The following is a 16956-nucleotide window of genomic DNA, read 5'->3' on the forward strand; positions in this document are numbered from 1 at the left end:
AAGTTATACTTTGTTATTTCTGAATTTCTTCATAAATTCTAGAAAGTTTTCTGTTGCTTCATAAGATATAGAGAATGTTGCATATGAACTTGAGAAGAAAGGGTATTCTACTAGTACTGGGGTGAAGTACTCTATTTCTGTTATTTCTAGTTAATGTGTAGTATTGTTGAAGATCTATAATTACCTACTGAAGTCTTATTTAGATGATCTTTGCATTATTGAAAATGGTATTTTGAAGTCTCTAACTATTTTTGCAAATTTGTGTGTTTCTGCCTCCAGTTAAATATGTGTTTCTTTAGTTTGGTTAGTATCTGTTGGTATATTTTGAGACTCAGGTATTAGGGGTATATATTTGTAATTGTTAGATCTTCTTGTGTTATTTGATTACACATATGAGTGGGTTGGTTCCATGTCTTCCATAGATACCAAAGTCCTTACTTTCTCAAATCTCTATTCAAATGGTATAGTGTTTGCATTTATCCTCTTATATGCCATCTTCTTTATGTTGTGCTCAGTATTGAACTCAGCCAGGGCTTTTCACATAGTAGTCAAGCACTTATACAAAAGATGCATATCCCCAGCCCTGTACCCATATACTTTAAATTTATCTCTGTATGACTTATCATATATAATACAGTATAAATACTATGCAGATTGTTATGCTGAATTACTTAGGACATAGTGACAAGGAAGGGAGGCTATATATGTTCAATATCAGAGGAGTTCATTTTTTTTCCTAATAATTTTGATCTCATAGTTGGTTGACTATACATTTGCATACAGAACCCTACAGTATGTATTGTTGTTACCTTCTCACTGCTAGGACAAAGCACCCCTGACCAAAAGCAGCTGGTGGGAAAAAAGTTTTTATTTTGTCTTGAGGGGAAGCTTCATGATAGCAGAGGAAAGCTTGGCATGAACAAAGGCAGTACATCACCTCTAACACAGCAGGTGGAAAACAGCAGTAAGAGAGTGAGCCCAATACTGGTAAGGGGGAGTTGCCAATAACACCCCTAAGACCATCCCTAGAGGCATAGCTCTTTTTAGCAAGGCTCTACCTCCCAAGTTGCCACCAGCTTGGGACAAAGTATTCAGAATGCATGAATTTATGGGGGACATCTGATTCAAAGCAGCACCGTGTGGAACTCTGACTTTATTATTTGTGTGCTTATGCTACTATGTATATTATTTCTGTTGTTAGATTTTTTTCTTTGTCAGGTTTTCAGCAGTCTGTGCTATATCTTGGTTGTTCATTGGATTTATTTAAAGTTTGTTCAAGTTCTTTATCTGTAGATTTAGTCCTTGCCTAAAGTGAGACTTTTCAGACAGTATTTATTTCTTTTGAGACCATTTCTAGCCCCATCTTTTTTCCCCTATCCCTCCAGGAGCCAATGACACGAATGTTAATTAATTTGTTTTATTCCTGTTAGTCCCCACGGCTCTATTCTGTACCCCCCAATCTATTTTCACTCTAATTTTCAGATGAGATAATTTTTATTACTGTTTTATATATTATTTATTTTTATTATATATATTTCATATATTGTATATTTGATTATAATTTTATATATTATATTTTTATTATAATTTTTATTATTATGGTTCTCTGATTTTTTTTTTTTTTTTAAAGTAGGGTGTTATTGTAGCCTAGACTGACCTGAAGATCCAGGCTGGCCTCAAATTCACCATGGTCCTCCTATCTCAACCTCCTGATTGTTGGGAATTAAAGAAAGGCATGAGCCACCATGCCCAGCTTTTTCTTTATACTTCATTCTTTTCCATAGCTTCCTTATTTCTGTCAAGTATATTTTTATTGGTTGTTGTAGCATGTTTTGATGACTACTTTGAAATTCTCAGCTAAAATACTTCTGTAATTTTGTTATTGGCATCCATTCATTGTCTTTACATTTATTGTTTTTTTTTTTTTTTTGGTTTTTCTAGGTAGGGTCTCACTCTGGTCCAGGCTGACCTGGAATTAACTCTGTAGTCTCAGGGTGGCCTTGAACTCACGGCGATCCTCCTACCTCTGCCTCCCGAGTGCTAGGATTAAAGGCGTGCACCACCACGCCCGGCTTGATTAAATTTTTAATATTTTTTTGTTTATTTTTATTTACTTATTTGAAAGTGACAGACAGAGAAAGAGGCAGGTAGAGAGGGAGAGAGAAAGGGCCCACCAGGGCCTCCAGCCACTGCAAACTCCAGATGCGTGTGCCCCCTTGTGCATCTGGCTAACATGGGTCCTGGAGAATTGAGCCAAGGTCCTTGGGCTTCACAGACAAGCGCTTAACCACTAAGCCATCTCTCCAGCCCAGTTAACTAAATTTTAACATTACTTTTGACAATGAGGTTTGACCATTTTAATTTAAAATGTTTTCTTGGACTTGGGATCTTCTTAGTTTAATTTAATTTAATTTTTGCAATAGTGTCTCAATTCTATAACCCAAGTTGGCCTGGAACTCTTTGATAGTCCATGTTGGCCCCAAAGCATAAAGATCCTACTGTCTCAGCATCCTAGGTGGAATGTTGTGCATGTTTTACATGTGTTCTATCACTGAGCTGTACAGTCTTCATTTACTACAAGTAAAATGAAAATTCTCTTCAAAATGATTTTTTGTGTTCTGTTCTTTGAAATGTTCATAATCAGGGTAGGAGTCCATATAGAACTTTTTTATTAATCATGAACCCAATTGTAGTGGCTTAGAGATCACAGTATAAGATGCTAGATCATATTTTTTTTTATAATAGTCTAGGAATTAAAAGTATATTATGACCTTTTCTTATTCTTTTTCCCCTTGAATCTTTGTCTCTGCCTTTGTTGCTTATCTTTATCCTTGTTGCTATTATTTTGTGGAATACTGATTCTTTTAACTTGTGACAATGCAGTCTGTGTAATTCTTTTTGTTTTTGAATAGTTTCCACTTGTGGAAAATTTTGAGTTTCATGAAAGTTGGAAGCTGCCATTTTAAACTTTGTTTATAAGAGATAAGAATGTATCTTTGTATATTGTTCTGGAAGCTGTCATAAGTGCTTTACAAAAGAATTTTGAAGGCTGCTTGTGGTGGTGCATGCCTTTAATCACAGCACTCGTGAGGTAGGGTAAGAGGATCGCCATGAGTGCGAGGCCACTCTGAGACTACATAGTAAATTCCAGGTCACCCTGGGCTAGAGTGAGACGCTACCTTGGGGGAAAAAAAAAGAATTTTCAAAACAGCCTATTTACCGGATAAGGAAAATTGTGATTTCAATCTCTCCGGTGCTTTAGAAAGCTTTGAAATTTCATTATATACTTTAGTATGTTTTTAAAAGATTTTAGGACATACTAAGTAATCTAAGATAAATAGATAAGCTTTCCTTTTTTGGTGCAAAAGGTGTTGATTATACAGCTACAGTTAGATAAGATAAAGTGATAGAAAACATTCTACCCACATTAGATTAGGTTTATTAATTTAAAGTAATCACATTTGTGCTTAGTGGTTCAGGCGTGTAATCCTAACTACTTGGGAGGCCGTGGTTGAATCCCAAGTTAAAGGTAAGTATGATCTACAGAGTGAATTCATGAGAAGCCTGAGCAGCAACTTACTGAAATGTTGTCTCAAAATTCAAGTTTTAAAAGAAAAGAAGGCTGAGGATATATAGCTCAATGTTGGAATAATTGGTTAGCAAGCAAGAGGCCCAGGCTTCAATCCCCATTACTAACTACAAAGGAAGAAAAAGGGTGAGTCAGAGCTGAATGTCCACTTTTGATTCTTTTACTCGTTGTTATAATACTGTTTTATCATTGCATCATTTCTTTTCTCTTGATAGTGCTGCAAATTAAATGTCAGTAGGGACAGAAAAGCTACACATTTTGAAAGGCTAGGATGAGATAAGTCATACCAGATCAATGAGATTTAAGTCAAAGCAGATCATTGGGAAGCAACTTTGGTTGCTCATTTACCTTTTGAGTCTAGCAGTCTTACTTATACAAGTCTTTTAAAATCTTTTTTAGGTAGGTAGCCATCCAAGCTTCCTGAAGGAAGTTCGAGATCACATGCAAGACTCTTTCTTAATGCAGCCTGAGGTAAGCAGGACTGTGGATAAGGTCTATTTTAAGCATATTCATAACTATTGCTACTATCTTTAATTTATATTTGAAAAAATCATGTGAATTTTGAAGTATATTAAAATCATTTATTTTTCATCATCATTGAGACATAATAGTTGTACAAGTCTGTTAAAACTAAGTACTTTAGAAAAAATGATGGTGAATGTTTATGTCCCAGACAGAATTTTTTTATTTAGTTCCATGTGTGGAAGACAATTTTAATTCCACTAAATTTTATTTGAGTTTTCTTGTGACATGATCATTTGCTAGTAGATTTTGGTGTTTTTAGAAAATGTTTTCCAGATATGAATTTCTTATTCACAATGGACATATAATTATGGGATAAAAATTATTTTCTTTAACGCCTACCTGAAAGGTAAAAGCAAAATCTTTCTTTGAAAAAACATTTTTTTTAGTCTTGGCCAGGCATGGTGGTATATGCCTTTAATACCAGGGTGAGGTAGGAGAGCTTGAGGCCAACCTGGAACCTCAGAGTGAGTTCCAGATTAGCCTGGGTTGGAGTAAGACCCTGCCTCAAAACATACACACACATACCCAGAGAAATAAATAATAGAAATTTACATAGTTAAAGTATTGTCAGCTTGATAGATGTTTCAAAGGTTTGCTTTTTATTCTTAATATAATGATAAAGCTTATTTCTTTTTTTAAAATTTTTATTAACATTTTCCATATGCTTATTTCTTTTGTAGGATTCAATTTAAGATCTATAGGCCATTATTTCTATTTTTTTCTGTTTTTGACATTTTCATACATATATTGGTTGTAGTTTGATCTTATTTCCTCCAGTTACTCTGTTACCCCCTCCCTTCTTATAAACGTTCTCCACAAATCTCTATCTTACTTTCACACCTCTTTCTTTTAAACCTATTGTGTTAAATTAGGGTTTCTTGCATGATCATTGGTGGAAGGTTATTTACCATGGGATGAACAATTTACCAGTGGATACACATTTCTAGACACCCTCCCCCCATTTTTAAACTCCTTTCTCCCTTGTATATTTGTCTTTTTGCTATTTTCCCTTAGGTACAAAGACACTATTTTTCCTTTTTTCTCTATGCTTATTGGAGATTTTTTTTCTTTATGGTTTTCATCTTTCATTGGTTTATAGGCATTGTACATAGTGATAGGTTTCATGAAGACATTTTCACAGATAAATAGCATATTTTGCATATTTATTTTAATATTACATTATAGGCATGTTTGTAGTTTCTGGGAACCTGATGTATGCAATATTTTGACTTTGTTGTTTGTTCTTTAGGCAGGGTTTTACTTCAACCTAGGCTGACCTGGGAACTTCCTTTGTAGTCCAGGCTGGCTTTGAATATGGGGCAATCCTTCTACGACAGCCTCTGGGATGTGTAACCACATTTAAAGGTGTAAACCATCATGGCCAGATTCGATGTTCTGTTTTGATACTATGGAATTTAATCCTTATATTATTGTTTGATGTTATTTCTTCAAATCATATGTCAAATTCTTTTTTTTATTTCTTAAGATTTTGCTTAGTCTAAGCTGACCTGGAATTCCCTGTGTAGTCTCAGGGTGGCCTCAAACTCATACCGATCTTTCTACCTCTACCTCCCAAGTGCTGGGATTAAAGGCATGCACCACCACATCCGGCATGTTTCCCATTCTTGAAAACAAAAAGAAATACACAGTTTGAAAATTAGATAGAATTATGTATTATTTAAAATTTTTCTTTCAAATGATCTTAAATAAGTTTAAGGGAGTTACTTTTTTGCTTTTTTATTTTTTGTCATTAATGCATATTTAACACATTGGGTTTTATTATGACACTTTTCTATATGTCAGTAATGTATTTTGATCACATTTCAATGTCACTCTCTCTCATATGACCACTTCTGCTCCTGTTGATCTCTTCCCAAGTACTTACCCTTCTACTTGTATTTATTTTTTGTCATAATTGACACCTTCCATAAATAGACAATAAGTCATAATAATTCCCTCCGCCCCTCACTTTTCCCTTCACAACTCTACTTTCCCGTCATATCCCCTCCACTTGTCATTCAGTCACTCTTTTATTTAATGTTGTTATCTTTTCCTCTTATTACAATGGTCTTGTGTAGGTAGTGCCATGTATTGTGAGGTTATTTTTATTTTTGTTGAACCACTGAGTTTCATTAGGGTTGCTATCTTCTTAAGACAAGGTGTCACTCACTCTGTAGTTCAGCCTTCTGTCTTTGCCTTCTGAGTGCTGGAATTATAGGAATGCAGCACCTATACTTTCTCTGCCCTTAAATGTTTTCTTCTCATATATGTATACATCAGCTCTTAGAGACCTCTTTGAAGGTACCCATCTTAGATATTCATAGTAGCTTTTTTTTTTTTTGCAGATTCCTTGTCTTCATTATTCTGTTTGTTGTCTAGAATCTCATCAGTCATCTCAACTCTCAAAATCCCTGGTTTGCATTACTTCCTCTCCCCAAATTGCCTTTGGGCAGTAAGCTTTCATAGCCATTGAGCTCAGGTTTCCAGTGCCTTTGTTTCATATCATTTCCCTACTTTTCTAGTTGATACAGGTATGGAATAAAGAACTAGACACATGTCTTGTAAACAAAACACAATGTTTTTTTCCTAGAGTTTTAGTTTTTTATTTACCCATTTGTAGGGATTCTATTAAATTGAATTATTTAGAGAAAGGCACAATATCTGAAAGAGAATTACCTGATTAATGTTTTGTTTGGATCCACTTTAATTGTTGGTATATCTTGATAAAGATTCTGAAATTAATGAGTAACACAATCTGCAGAGACAAAAAGTACAATGAGCCAGGCATGGTGGCAAATGCCTGTAATCCCAGCTCTTAGGAGCCTGCAACAGGAGGGCTAGGAGTTTGAGGCAAGCCCTGTAGAGAATTCTGTCTTCCCCAATCCCCCAAAAGTATGCTGAAGCTTTTTCTAGTTTGTGGTTTTTAAAATTATCTTTATGTTTCAAATTTTAGAAATATGGAAAATTGACAACTTGTACTGGTTGCCGAACTCAGTGCAGGTTTTTTGATATGACTCAGTGTATAGGTCCTAATGGATATATGGAGCCATATTGTTCAACTGCATGCATGAACAGTCACAAGACAAAATATGCAAAATCACAAAGTAAGTTTCAGGTATTTGACAAGTTTAAAGACTTTAATAACCTAATTACTTTTCAAAAGTATTTTCTCTTTTTTTATGTTTGTTTTCAACTGTTTTAGTTTTCTCCTGCCAAACACCTTTGCTGCAAACTTAAAATTATTTTAATCATTCCTTTTTATTTTTAAGTGGAGTTCTCTTTATATCTGTGTTCTTAGCAAACATTGTATTATATCTAAAAATCACCTAAAAACATATTTTTTGATATATCCATATATATTTTAGACAAAGTCTTTTTTTTTTTTTTGCATGTATATGTGGTATGCAGCAGGTGCATCTGGAAGTGTGTGCTTATACCTGTGGAGTCCAGAGGTTGGCTTTGAATGGCTTCCTCAGTTACTCTCTACTTTACTTGTTTTTAATTTTATTTATTTACTTATGAATGCAGAGGGAGAGAAAAAAAAATTGTTATGCCAGGGCCTCTTGCAAACAAATTCCAGATATGTGCACTATTTTGTACGTCTGGCTTTTACAGGCCATCAGGTTATGCAAACTAGTGCCTTTAACCGTTGAGATAATATCTCCAGCCTTATATTTTAAAAACCAGATCCTGCCACTGAACCTAGAGCTCACAAGTTCAGTCAGAAAAAACAAGCAAGGAAGCTCTAGAAATGCTCTTATACCCAGCATTGGTATTGCAGGCCCCTGCTCTGACTTATAGGCACTTGATACCACACTTAGCATTTTACATGGTTTCTGGGAATCTGAATTCGTCCTCATGTTTTAAGTGGCAAGCATTTGCTTAGTCATTTCCTGAGGCCTCAAAGTCTTTATGGCAGCAGTTTTTACACAGTGCAAATACTTTTTTTATAGGTGTATATGTGTGTTGGGGGATACATGTTTGCAGTCATGTTCACTTGTGTGTGTATGTGTATAGGTGGGTAGGTGGGTGTAGGTAGCCCTAAAGTTGGGATCAGATGTATCAGATGCTTCCTCAATTGTTCTATCTTATTTATAGAGGTAGGGTCTCCTATTTGAATGCAGGGCTTGCTGATTTAGCTAGTCTAATTAGCCAGTTTGCCCTGGAGATTCCTTGTCTCTAGCTCCTGAGCCCTGGCTTCCACACTCACCTGACACTTGTGTGGATTCACTGAACTCTGATCATTATGCTTACATAAAAAGTATTTTATTTATTGAGCCATCTTCCCTTCTAAAATATGCAAGTAATCTTGATTTCTTTTTCCCCTGTGAGTATTTCAAGTTTTTGTTTCCTTTTATTTTAAATGAATGTGTTCACAGCTTCTGGCTCCCTGTAATTTTGACTAAGGTATAAATAAGAGAATAGTTTATAGAAGGTTCCTTTTCTCTCCTAGGTTTGGGAATTATTTGCCATTTTTGTAAGCGAAACTCTTTACCTCAATACCAAGCAACAATGCCTGATGGAAAACTGTATAACTTTTGCAATTCCAATTGTGTGGCTAAATTTCAGGTTGGTTACTTTTTCTCCCACTCACAATAAAATGTACATAGAAAATGATCAGTATGTTTTTTATCTTATCTGCTAATTTTTCACATAATTTGATGAGGGTCTAATGGAGGGTGGAGATTATAGGAATGTTGTGCCATCTTTCTACTTTTGCACAGATATGATTGACTTTTAAATTGTGACAGTGACACAAATTTTGAAAGAAGAAATTTTAATAGTTTAATTCGGTGCTTGAACTTTTGAGTTGGTTTGAGTTAACTGTTCCATGATGAATGAAATATGTTGATATATTTCAGTTATAAATGTTAAGCATATCTGCTTTCCATATTAGAAATGAGCTATGTAAAGAGGGGATTAGATTTCTCACAGTAGGCTTTAATTTTATTGGGATCAGTTTCAGGGAGACATTTTTAATTTGGTAAATGTAGTGAGTTTTCTGACAGTTTTTCAAAGTTGGAGTTTGGATAATCTATGAAGATTATGGTACTGGAAGTGTTCAGAACTAACCTGGTTGACCACTCTGAAGGATAGTTTAGAGGGGATTCAAGCATTAGTTAGGTAGTACTTGTAGGTTTACACCTGTTGTATGTGAAAATTTCAGGGTATTGCCCAAAGGTTCAAACCAGTGCATAAAGCCATGCTTCATGAGTTAATTCATCCAACAGTTCTACTTTATTCCAGGTACTGTGCTCTATGTTAATTTATTTAAACTGAAAATGTAGTTTTTTAAATGCTGCAGTAGTTACTACAACAACTATTAACCCTTAAGGTTCTTTTAAATTTAATCAAGTGAAGCAGTTGTTTTTATTGTGTTACATCTTCACTGAGTTTAGGTGACAAACTTGTTAAGACTAAACACATTTTAGAAGTTGTGATCATGCCATTGATAGATACATTTTTATGGTGCTGTATGTTGCTTTTTCTTTGTAGGATTTTAAAGAATCATGATTAACTTCAAAAGAGAAGGACATGACGGGCTGCTTGTCAGCTTTTATAGGTTTTTTAAAATCCCTTTTGATGTTGGAAATACTGAACTGATAATACAAATATTTTAACTATTTCTTTTGAGACTGGTTTTCACAGTGTATCCCAGACTGGTATCAGACGGATATAGATCTTGTGCCAGTCCTCCTGCTTCAGCTACCCAAATGTTAGGAAATAGCCATGAGTTACCATGTCCAGCTTAAGTACCTTTTCCACTTACTTATCTTGAAACTTGTATTTACTATGATTTGATGAGATGGTAAATATATGTACATTGTATATTTTAAAGGAAGACAATTTATTTTATTTTATTTTATTTTTTGGTAGGGTCTTGTTCTAGCCCAGCTGACCTGGGAATTCACTATGTAGTCTCAGGGTGGCCTTGAATTTACAGTATTCTTCCTACCTCTGCCTCCCAAGTGCATGCACCGCCGTGCCCAACAAAGACTTAATTTTGAGGAATGCTTCTAGATAAACAGTTTAACCACTGTTGCTATGTGGATAATACAACGTTGGCTGATGTGGCAGTGTTTTTTCTTTCTCTTTAGAGCAAGCAGTGTATTTTGAACTTCATGTCTTTGTTAGATGTTTTCCTTTATTAAAAGCAAGAAAATAATTAAAGTATTAGTCTTTTTAAGCTGCTGTAACAAAATACCTTAGCTTATAAACAACAAATTTATTTCTTACAGTTCTGGAATCTAGGAAGTCCCAAGATAAGGTTTGAGCTACTTTATGGCTAATAAAACCTTTTCATCTTACCTAGTGCCCTCTACTATGAAGGGCAGAAGGATCAAAGAAGCAACCTCAGAGTTTATTATTTTTTAAATAAGAGTACTAATTAGATCAGAAAGGTAGCCCAGTGGCATCATCTCCTAATACTGTTTCTTTGGGATTTAAGGATTTCTGCATAGGAATTTTGGAGGAACACAGACATTCTGACTATAATACGTTCTATTTATTTTAAAAGAATAATTAAATTTGATGAGGTTCTTTTTTTAATACATAAATTCTGAATGGTTTTGCTTAAAACATTTTATTCACCTGATAGTAAGTGTCTTAAGTCTCTGTTTTATTTTTCCATCTCTCCAGCCCATTTTTGACAATCTTTATGTAGTACAGTCTATGAGATTTTTTTAAAAAGATAGCTTAATTTCTTTCTCTTTGTACCTTAAATAGTAAATTTTATTAATTACTTCATAGATTCATAAGGTAATATATGGATCATGCATGATAGGGTTCAAAAGAATGGTAATTAAGCCAGGTGCTTTGGTGCACACCTTTAATCCCAGCACTAGGGAGACAGAGGTAGGAGTATCCCCATGAGTTCGAGGCCAGCCTGAGACTATAGAGTAAATTCCAAGTCAGCGTGGGCTAGAGTGAGACCCTACCTCCAAAAACAAAACAAAACAACAAAAAATTAAATACCGATGTACTCACTCAGGTTAAGAATTAGACAAAAAGAATTAGGAAGTACTTTCAATTCCACGTATGCTTGTCTTAAGGCAGAACTAAATTTTTTTCTTCTAATTTATAGTAAATATGATTAACTTTTTTAAAAGAATGCATGTTCTTTTCCCTGATGTGGACTTGGAATGAATACTATGGAAGTGATACACTGAGATAAATTATTTTTTTTTAATTTTTTTTTGTTTATTCTTATTTATTTGAGAGTGACAGACAGAGAGAGAAACAGGCAGAGAGAGAGAATGGACGCGCCAGGGCTTCCAGCCACTGCAAACGAACTCCAGATGCGTGCGCCCCCTTGTGCATCTGGCTAACGTGGGTCCTGGGGAATTGAGCCTCGAACTGGGGTCCTTAGGCTTCACAGGCAAGCGTTTAACCGCTAAGCCACTTCCCCAGCCCTGAGATAAATTATTAAAATTAAATCTTTGTGGGTTATGGGAGATAGCAATAAGCTAAGCCTTCTCTCCCTCCTAATCCCATTTTCCTTCCTCTCTCATTTTTGCATTTCAGAACATGGGCAATTAACATTGATTTTATTGATCTTCAAGTGGAAAGTATAACTAGTTTTTCTTTTATTTTTTATTTTAGGTGATCTTTTTTTTTCAATTTTATAAAACTATCTCAATGTATTCTTTCAGTTTTATAATTATGTGCTTTGCAGTGTTGGAGATGGAACCCAGGTCTTATGCATGCTAGGCAAGCCACCTCCCAGTGAGTTACTTCTCCAACCCTTTACCTTATATTTTAGAGTCAGAATTTAGAAATGCAGTCTTATGTACTGAAGAATATTTAACAAAAATACTGTTGCTTTCTGGATGAAGTAAATAGTTGATAGTAGTCATAGGTGGGACTTCTAAAATGCATATCAGGCTGAGTATATTTTTTTCTTTATTTTAGGCTCTAAGCATGCAATCATCTCCAAATGGACAGTTTGTAGCACCCAGTGATATTCAGCTGAAATGTAACTACTGCAAAAACTCCTTTTGTTCAAAACCAGAAATCTTGGAATGGGAGGCAAGTCATAGTTTGTTATATATATTATTATCTAATGCACCTAATGAAATAATTGGTATTTCCATTTAAAACCTGTTTTTTAGTAGATGGTAACAATTATTTTTTTTTTCAGATTTTGTGTGTTTAGCTTCTGCATGTGGAATTAGATCTTTCATTTCATTGAACCAACTTTCTGAAGTCATATTCACAATATATTATGTTTGTAATAGAGTACAGAATGTCACTTTACATACCTCAGGCATATATTATAGTTTATTTTTATCTGTTTTCTCCCTGTCTTTAATATCTGTGAACTATAATCTCTTATATTGTTTGGTACTTTGACAAGATGGTATATGACTTAAAAATTCTAATTTTTCAGTTAACATTTTGTAATTGTGTGTCAGTAAAAATACAGAGGTCATCACTTCTGGGCCTTTTGGCTAAGATCAGGTGTAAAAGATTAGAGGCCTACAAATACTGAATGTTTATTTTTCTCTTAAGGTGTTTGTCTTTTCTAGGTGCTAATTTACTTGCCATGCTCTTTTGCCATCAGCAGTCTGAACATTGACTTTGTTTCTATGAGGGATCAGTGGTGAATAGGATAGGTGAACTTGGTGGTCTAGACTGCTTACTGCTGGCTTTGGAGAGTGGTTTGTGGGGGGTAGGAAGTATGAGGGTATAGCATAGAATGTATAATTAAAATGATACATGAGATGTAGAAGTAGAAACAGACTGCTTTTGAGGCAAAATTTATTAGTTGACATACCACTTATCATCTGACTCTATAGTGTACAAAACTGGAATGCATGAATTCTGAAGTATTTGGAAATCTGAAATTTTATAATTTCAGTGTTTGTAAAATTATTTTATTCTTTCTGGCTGTTTGCAGAGTATTTTCTTAAACCAGTGATTCTTTTGATACTGGTAGCATCCAGTGATGGCTTTTAGTTACCAGTATCCTCATTAAGTAATAGCAGAAATAATATTGAAAATCCAATAAGAAAGAATAAAGGAATGGCTAGAGATTGAGGGAAAAATCCATAAGCAAGCACATAAGATAGTGTCACATAGGAAATGAAGATCCTACATAAACGATTTTAATAATTATAGGTGAAAAAAGGTTCTTTCCACCATGTCCATGTGTTGATTTTGTTGATACAGTGCATTTAGGGTTCTTTAGTTGTTGCTGTTGCTGCTGGTGGTATTGGTACATTTTTCCACAAAATTTTAAGATGCTAGGAATTGAACCTAGAACTTTGTATGTGCCTGGCAAGATTTTTACTAGTGAGTTACTACATTATCCCGCCCCCTTGCAAGTTATGTGTTCAGTTTTCCATTGACTTGTAAACTTTCAGCTTCCTTATTTGGTCTTCAGATGTCTTTGAGTAGTGTTTAGTCATTGATTTAGACTTAGCCCTATTTTTTAAATTTTTTTTTGTTCATTTTTTATTTATTTGAGAGCGACAGACATAGAAAGACAGATAGAGGGAGAGAGAGAGAGAATGGGCACGCCAGGGCTTCCAGCCTCTGCAAACGAACTCCAGACGCGTGCGCCCCCTTGTGCATCTGGCTAACGTGGGACCTGGGGAACCGAGCCTCGAACCGGGGTCCTTAGGCTTCACAGGCAAGCACTTAACCGCTAAGCCATCTCTCCAGACCTAGACTTAGCCCTATACCCTCCATGGTATTAGGAGAAAAGCTGCCTTTCTCACAGTTTAACTTGTTCATAAAAACCTGGCTCAATATATAAAAAGTATTTCTGGCTATGGGTTTGAGGCCATCCTGCATTGTGATAACACCAAATTGGATGCTTTAGCTGTACTAGCTATTACTATGTTGTGATAGGAATGTGATTGAACTTATTTTTCTATACTAAGCAAGGAATATCTTTTACTAAACCTTGTCTTTCTGTACCTTACTCACATTGTATATTTTGTAATTGCCTTCTTGTTTGACCAGTTCATTTAGTGGTTCCTGACTGATAATTTATTTTAGTGAAAGTTCACTTATTCACTGAATAATTTTAAGGTGGCTAATGAGGTTGAATTCTTAAAGCTATGTTTATATTTGGTGTTTATTAAATTGGGTGTCAGTGGCCTATAGGAAATGTTTTTCTCCAAAGGATCATAACATTAAATAGGTGAATGGTTTAACTCCATAAACGTGGCTTGTCTATGTCTTAAACTTATTCTTAGGTAGTTTTTATATACTTAATGAAGGTTCCTATTGTGCATTTAGAACAAAGTGCATCAGTTCTGCAGCAAAACGTGTTCCGATGACTATAAGAAGTTGCACTGCATAGTCACATATTGTGAATACTGTCAAGAGGAGAAGACTCTTCATGAAACTGTAAATTTCTCTGGTGTTAAGAGACCTTTCTGTAGTGAAGGTGAGTGTATATACAATGTTGTCATAGCTTTTACTGTATTGAATATACTTATACCAAAATATGTTAAAAATGCATAAATTGCTTATGTTCATGTTACAGGCATAATTTTAATACAGCTAAACAAAAAAAAATTGAATCAGTCTGTTCACCTAATGTCACTGTACTCTCACAGTGTTAAATCTGTATGAAGATACAAAGCAAGGCATTAGTTTTATTTATTTTTCTCAATTTTTTATTAACATTTTCTGATTATGAAAAATATCCCATGGTAAAACCCTTCCCCCCACTTTCCCCTTTGAAATTCCATTCTCCATCATATCCCCTCCCCATCTCAATCAGTCTCTCTTTTATTTTATCAATGATCTTTTCCTCCTCTTATGATGGTCTTGTGTAGGTAGTGTCAGGCATGGTGAGGTCATGGCTATGAGGCCATTTTATGTCTGGAGGAGCATGTTGTAAGGAGTCCTATCCTTCCTTTGTCTCTTACATTCTTTCCGCCACCTCTTCCTCATTAGACTCTGAGCCTTGGAAGGTGTGATCAAGATGTTACTTACTCAGTACTCCAGTCACTTCTTTCCAGCACTGTGAGACCTTCTGAGTCATCCCAAGGTCACTGCCATCTGTAAAGAGAAGATTCTCTACCCAAAGTGAGAGCAGTGTTAATATAAGGGTATAAATATTAAGAGAAGTGCTTACTGGGCAGTTTGATAAGCATAGTATATACACTTATCCAGACATCAGCAGGTGTTACACCCCCAGGGCTCATAACTACCCCTGTTTTAAGTTTTCAGTATCAGGGATGTATTCCCTCCTTTGGAGCGGGCCTCCAGTCCAATTGGAGGGCAGTTGGTTTCCACCATGACAGAAGTGCCACTATTGGATCAGTTGGGTCATTGGCCTGGCTGGCCAATTATAAGGCTTGCAGTGTCCACTGTTGAGTATCATCACTGGTGATTTCTCTTTCTCCCATTGAACTACATGTAGAATGGTTTCTTCTAGCTTTCTGTCAACTGGTCTACATGGAGGAGATTATCAGCTCAGTTCTAGCAGGATTTCTCAGTGGCCTTGCAGCCCAAGTATGTGGAGTCTTCAGCAATAGGGTCTTACCATCTATTCCTGGTGGAAAACCAAGGTCCTCGGCAATGGCCTATATATAATGTTTTGGGGGCATCAGGGACCTCCCTAGCTAACAACTCACTGGAGGAATCCCATCCCTGGCACTGATTTATTTGCATCCTCTTAGATTTTGATTAGTCCTCCTTCCACCTTTCCTTTACTCAATCTCTTCCCCTGACTTCACTTTGGGCCTTTTCACCCCTGTTAATCTATTCTTCTACTTACATATATATAATACCAACCTCTTAAGTACCCTCCTCCCTTCCTTTCTCTTCCCTTTATATCTCCTTTTTAACTTAGTGGTCTCTGCTACTGAGTTTTTTCCTTCTCACATAGAAGCCCAATCATCTGTAGCTTGGATCCACATATGAAGGAGAACATGTGGCGCTTGGTTTAAGGACTTAGCTTTTTTTTTTTTTTGGTTTTTCAAGGTAGGGTCTCACTCTGGTCCAGGCTGACCTGGAATTAATTAACTCTGTTATCTCAGGGTGGCCTTGAACTCGTGGGGATCCTCCTACCTCTGCCTCTCAAGTGCTGGGATTAAAGGTATGCACCACCACGCCCGGCTACATGGCCTTAGTTTGTTTTTGTTTTTGTTTTTGTTTGTTTATTTATTTGAGAGTGACAGACACACAGAGAGAAAGAGACAGATAGAGAGAGAGAGAATGGACGCACCAGGGCCTCCAGCCACTGCAAACGAACTCCAGACACGTGCGCTCCCTTGTGCATCTGGCTAACGTGGGTCCTGGGGATTCAAGCCTCGAACCAGGGTCCTTAGGCTTCACAGGCAAGCGCTTAACTTCTAAGCCACCTCTCCAGCCCTTGTCCTTAGTTTTAACTGGCACGTTTCTCCTAGACTTTATCATAATTTAAGAGCAAAGTTATCGTGGAAAATGACAGATCATAAGGCATTAAAATAATTACTACTAGGGCTAGCGAGATGCCTTAGCATTTAAGGTGCTTATCTCCAAAGCTAGTGACCCGAGATCAATTCCCAGATGCACAAAGTGGGGAATGAATCTGGAGTTTGTTTGCCACAGTGGAGGGCCTGACATGCCCATTCTGTCTCCTATCTCTCTCTGCTTGCAAATAAATAAATAAAATTAAAATAATAGTAGCTAAGTGTGGTGGTGCACCCTTTTAATCCCAGTATTTGGAAGGTTCAGGTAGGAGGATCGCCCTAAATTGGAGGCCTGATTGGAACTACAGAGTGAGTTCCAGGTCAGCCTGGGCTAAAGTGAGACCCTGCTATGAAAAATAAAAAAAATTAAAAGTTAATACTAAGTTAATTTACCCTTTGACCTGAGGCTTTATACAAAAAGCCTTG

General features: G+C 35.9%; 1 protein-coding gene across 1 annotated transcript in view; it reads left to right on the forward strand.

Annotated features, from left to right (window-relative positions):
- The window catches only part of Zmym2 (zinc finger MYM-type containing 2), a 138216-nt gene that overhangs the window by 68359 nt on the left and 52901 nt on the right, over positions 1-16956 (forward strand). The window contains exons 7-11 of the mRNA XM_045145321.1: positions 3989-4060; positions 7068-7218; positions 8568-8683; positions 12026-12142; positions 14363-14513. Coding sequence (XP_045001256.1) covers positions 3989-4060; positions 7068-7218; positions 8568-8683; positions 12026-12142; positions 14363-14513 — 607 coding nt within the window. The remainder of the gene's footprint in view (positions 1-3988; positions 4061-7067; positions 7219-8567; positions 8684-12025; positions 12143-14362; positions 14514-16956) is intronic.

This window comes from Jaculus jaculus, chromosome 3 (genome assembly GCF_020740685.1).
Source record: "Jaculus jaculus isolate mJacJac1 chromosome 3, mJacJac1.mat.Y.cur, whole genome shotgun sequence".
Taxonomy (NCBI): Eukaryota; Metazoa; Chordata; class Mammalia; order Rodentia; family Dipodidae; genus Jaculus; species Jaculus jaculus.